The 5,753-nt window shown below is 31.5% G+C and overlaps 1 protein-coding gene across 1 annotated transcript in view; it reads left to right on the forward strand.

Moving 5' to 3' along the window:
* LOC106462619 (splicing factor 3B subunit 3-like) overlaps positions 1-5,753 on the forward strand; it is a 97,210-nt gene that overhangs the window by 16,802 nt on the left and 74,655 nt on the right. The window contains 2 exon segments of the mRNA XM_013922561.2: positions 918-1,059; positions 4,001-4,113. Of these exon segments, the coding sequence (XP_013778015.1) occupies positions 918-1,059; positions 4,001-4,113 (255 nt within the window).

Genomic DNA, 5,753 nt, shown 5'->3' on the forward strand with positions numbered 1-5,753 from the left:
TTTTGTGGTCTGCTTCTTTGGAGAAGAATTTTTGTAAACGATATCCTTTAGAATCCGTTCGTCTGTCTTGTATGCAGTGGAGAATTGGTTTTTATAGTAGACTTTGAGTTGTTCAGTGGAGTTGTCGGTAGTGGTGTTTTTTGACGCTGTCCAGGTATCGTTGAAGTGTCTTGTTGAATGTGGTATTACTATATCCATTATTGATGAATGTTTGTCGGAGTGTACGAATTCTGTTGTGAAATAGATTCCAATCTGAGGATATTTTGTAGGTACGGTGGATGAGGGCGTGGATGGTTCCAGTTTTGTATCTTTGAGGGCATTCACTTTGAGCGTTGAGGTAGATTCCCTGGCTAGTGGGTTTTTCATAGACAGATGTGGCGTATGTGCTGTTGTTGGCGTCGATACCTTTTAACCTATCTCTAAACGGAATCGGACAATTCGACTGACCTTGTAACCACCCAAATAAAACTAAATAAACCTAAATTACTTTTTTTTTTCTAGGATGTCTTCATATTGTAACGTGAAACTACAGTCATTTATACTAAGTAGCTCTAAGTTCGTAACAGTATACATTTATTTATAAATAAATTTTAATGTTTTATTGCCCTCTGCACCATTATACTGAAAGCTTACCAAATTTCATGAAGATACACATTAGTTAATTCAGAGTTATAGTATGTTTGGTTTTATAGTGATTACAAGGTCAGTCAAATTGCATCCATCTGTATGCATATGTTTAGAAAATATGACCAAAAAAGAAATTAAAAGGTATGCAGAAATGCTTATTTTAATTTACAACACTGTCTGTGTTTTACATGAAATATATGATAAATATTTAAGTTATGGAAATCATTTGGGAAAAACATTTACGTAAGCTGTATGATTATTTTTTAATATGTACATTGATTTGTTTATAGGAAGCAGACAATGATCCTACAGGTGAAGCAGCCCAAACAACTCATCAAACACTGTCTTTTTATGAATTAGATCTGGGACTGAACCATGTTGTGAGAAAATACAGTGAACCTTTAGAAGAACATGGAAATTTTCTAATATCAGGTGATAATTAACTCTTTCCATACAGGTCATGAGGTTTTACTGATTTAAATTCAAAATGTAGTTAAACTAATTATTATTATGGTATGTGAATAAACTTGGCATCAAAACGTAGCTAATAAACCAAATTTTAATATTGTGTAAGTTTTAAGTTCATAATTTTATAGGGAAATATTTAAAAAAAATCCTCAATCTCCCCTAGTAGGAGAATTGACATTTGCTCTCTTGTTATCATCTCTTTTCTAATTTATTTGCCATTCCTCCAAGAAGTACAAACTTTAATGTAAATTACTCATTATAACGTTGTCATCATCTTTCATACATATTAGAAGTTATGTTATGGAAACTCAAAATCAATTTGGGGTCACAAATTAAACAGAATTGACCAAGCCTGTAATGAGAGAATTAAGTTCTGTGCCATGTGGCAATGTTGCTGTTCTAAAAAAATCCTTTTCAGTTTGTGATCATCAAGCACTGTAAATGTAACATGGTGTATTTTACACAAAAATATCTGAAATGTGGAGATGGCAGCTAAACCAAGTCAAGAACACAGAGTTAAGATTCACAGTATCAAAACATTATTTGTAATCACACATGCATTTAATATACAACTTAAAACAATTCTGAACTTAGTTAAATATTCTAGCAAAGAGGAAGTTGTGATTTCATGACCTTGCTTGTGCAGAGTATTTAACATGGAAATCTAACTTCAGCTAAGAACCCTTTTTTTGTGCTCTCATGTTGTCCTAACCATGAAAATATGGATTTTTGGTTTAACATAACATAGGTTTTAGGGATAACAAGGGACCTATTGGTCCATCTCAGCTGTCACATCCTCTAAACTAAAAAAAAAAATTAAAGCCAACCCTTATCATTCATATAGTTATCAAGTTTGCTTCCACAACATCCTAAGGCAACCCATTCCAGAGGCAAACTGCCCTGTTAGAAAAATATAACTGTCTTAGCTGAAGATGACTCCTACCTTGCCAAAATATATATATATATATATATATCATTTAATATATATTACTTAATCTGTTTTTACTAATGATAAATCTTTCAATAGATGGATAATGAGTGATAATTAAAATTGTTCCCATGATATCATATAATTATCTATTATATTTATCACAATAGTTTATAACTTGGGTGAAAAAAGAGGATAGAATTTGGTAACGAAATCAGTTATGCTTTTCCATATTTAAAATTCCAGATATTAAATTTACTTCAAGCAAGTCTGACAGATCAGTGCATTTAGAAGTTTACCATTGATTTATTTTGTGGTTTTGTTGTAAAAACTTCTGATTGAATAACAATAGGTAGTCAACAACTCATTCTGAAAGTGTCTTGTGGAAAGACGTAGATGATTGTACTATATTGTTATTTGTATTATTTCCAAAGAAAGGGAAAGTTTGCTTATTTACTTATTGCAGAGACGAAAACACAATTTGAAGTAAACCATACTTACCATAATGTTTTGGGACAACGTGAGACCTATTGGTCCATCTTGAATGTACCTTCTTCGAAACTGAATTAAAATAATCAAAAATCTTAAAGCAAGCCTTTACCATTCATATAATTATCAAGTTTTATCTTAACTTCACTTCCACCACAACATCCTAAGGCAACCCATACCAGAGGCAAACTACCCTGTTAGAAAAATAAAACTGTCTTAGCTGAAGATGACTTCTACCTTGCCAAAATTTATACTTGTCTCCACCAGTCCTACTGTTCTTGCTGTTAAGTACAAAAACATTTAATGCATCAACTCCCTCAATTCCCTTTACAATTTAAAAAACCTCAATCAGATCCTTTCTAACTCTTGTTTTTTCAAGAGAAAACAATTTCAAATCTCTCTTCATATAACAACCCCTCCATCCAAGGAACCGTTCTAGTAGCCCTTCTCTGAACCCTTTCCAACAATTCAATGTTTTTCTTAAAGTAAGGATCCCAAGACAATATTCCAGATGTGGTCTAACCAGTGACCTATACAATGAAATTATAACCTCTATAGACTTGTATTCAATATTTCTGTAGATACAACCTAAAATCCTATTTGCTCTACCATTAGCACTTGGATGGCTTAACCAGCTCACTACATCGTAATAGTTTCTGGGAACTTTCCTATAACTACCCCAGTTATGCACAGTATAATTTTTATGAAGTTTGTTAACAAGCATTCATTTATTGATTCTGTAATACATTAAGTTGTTAGGATTTTAATTTTAGCTAAAAGACTTATTCAAGGATATTAGTAATGTTAATTACCCTTGGTTAATCTTCCTCTATAGATTTATGAAAGTATCAATTTTATATTCTATTTAATTTACAGCAATCTAATTTGTAATTTCTTCTCTTCAAACATTAATTATCCTGGTTAATGCTGATGTCTAACTTTATTAACTTTTCATGATTTCCATGGTGGCCTGCATGATGTCACTCAAACTTCACTTTATATCACACTTTTATTAACATTTCTTTATTTGAACTGACTTTTTCTCTTGTTTGGCTTAAGAATCAACACTGATGTTGTTTATCTTGGCTGTTGTTTTGATTAATTCTATGAGATCTGAGTGCACTGAGAAATATACATTCCAGCTACAGTGAATGGGTTAAAATTCATTGTAAGTGAAGAAAGTTTTTGTTTTAGTGTGTTCTTGCAAAAAATAAAACATATCTTCAATTTTTTTTAGTTGTTAATGTATCTGAGCTTCATTAAATTCATATGCTTTTTTCTTATCATTATAAAATGGTGTAAAGTTATGAAATGTAATAAACTTATTGATTTGAAAACTATAAACCTCTGACTTATTTGATACCTAATAATTAACCCTAGAATGCCAGTGTAGGTTCACTATGGCCCCATATTACTTGGTGATAATGATTGAAATGTTGCCATTATAGGGTTAAGAAATGTTAAGCTTTTAACTTTTTTTTTTCTTAGTTCCTGGTGGAGCAGATGGACCTAGTGGTGTTCTCATATGTTCTGAAAACTACATCACCTACAAAAACTTTGGAGACCAGCCAGATATTCGTTGTCCTATCCCGAGAAGAAGGGTTAGTATAAAGTAACTTGAGTGTTCAATCTATGGGGTATGGTGAGACCAGCGATATCAGTGTTTTATGTGATATTTTGATTGTTTTGATCCCACATTACTAGAAAGAGTTGTTTTATGCAGTTACTGGAAATTCAAATATAATCGTAATTCTAGCTTTAACTATTTCAATATTTGAAGTAGTTCACCTTTTTGTGATTGAGTAATTGTATTCATAAACTTAAATAGAACAATGTTAAAATTTAATTATATGAAGTACTTATATGGATCATCTTTTATGTAATACATTTCGGAATACAAGTTTAAAATATCTTGGATTGCAGCTTTTTTAATAAACCCTGTTATTTGATGTCTGCATTAAACATATGTCCGTGTATGTTGTTTCAGAATAGAGACAAAACTAATTGCCACTACTAACAAATGTATGTAACAGTTTATAGTACAGGTGGTTTCAATAAACACTGCCTGAGTCTGACCCCTTGTTACTTGATACATCCTGTTAGAAGAGATTACCAAACGATACAGACACCATAAATTACAAAGAAAATTACTTTATAGCACTTAAAAGATTAGTCCTGGTCACATTCCTCTCATTACAGGCAAGATTTATGTTGGAATGCAAAACTTAAGCACTTCGATCTATTGAGACCTCCAACTGTGAGAATGTCATAGCTTCCCTGTATTATTTAGTATTTAGCCTGTTTCACAACCAACATATGGGTTTTATTGTTGTCACTACTGAGTTTGAACCATTTGCAAAACATCAGAATAAACTATATATATATATATCAGTTAGACTGTTTTAATTCTAATGCAATAGCAACAGAAGTGTGGGTCTTACTACAAAGCAAAGATTGTAAGACGGAAAAATATAAAATTCTTTTGTGGTACTAATAGTATTACGTACAAATCACACAAGTTTTTCATTCTAAATACTGAATCATATTATTATGAACTAAATATAAAATTATGCTAAAGTATTGAGATTAAAACTACAAATTTAAATTCAAAAGAATATAAAAAATCACAAACTCTTTCAGTTCAAATTCCTAAGTCTAATTCATGTAAAGACTTTGCACTCGCCACTCGGTAACTCTTAACCCTAACAATTGTGGATCAACTTCTTTCCTAAAAAATATATCTATTTTGAGTTAATTTTTCAATATAATGATTAATATAAACAGATATACCATGCAGCATGACTTAAGCTACTATATAAGAAAAATAAAAGTCACGTATATCCCATGCAGTTTTTTCCAGAAGCAACTTTTCTAACGCTTACAGAAAAGCCCTATTGGCTAGTACTAAATACCACCTCTACATAAAATGGCAGTTACTATAATAAGCACCACCCACATTCATATTGTAAAATCCAGAGAACAATGTTTCATCGCGTGCTTTCCTTATCATCCTATGATTTGTCAAATGGGAGATACAGCAATTGGAATAATTGGTACTGAAATTGACACTTTCGACTAGGATTGGCTAAAAGTTTTACAACTGCGGTTTAACACGGCCAGATGCAGTTTTATAAAGAAAACAGACTAGAAAAAGGTTTAGATACTGATCATAGATGGCAGAACCATTGCCGAGGTGAAAGGAAATATCTTAAAAAAATTTTTTGAAAAAAACAAATTTCTT

This window comes from Limulus polyphemus, unplaced genomic scaffold (genome assembly GCF_000517525.1).
Source record: "Limulus polyphemus unplaced genomic scaffold, Limulus_polyphemus-2.1.2 Scaffold1209, whole genome shotgun sequence".
Classification (NCBI taxonomy): Eukaryota; Metazoa; Arthropoda; class Merostomata; order Xiphosura; family Limulidae; genus Limulus; species Limulus polyphemus.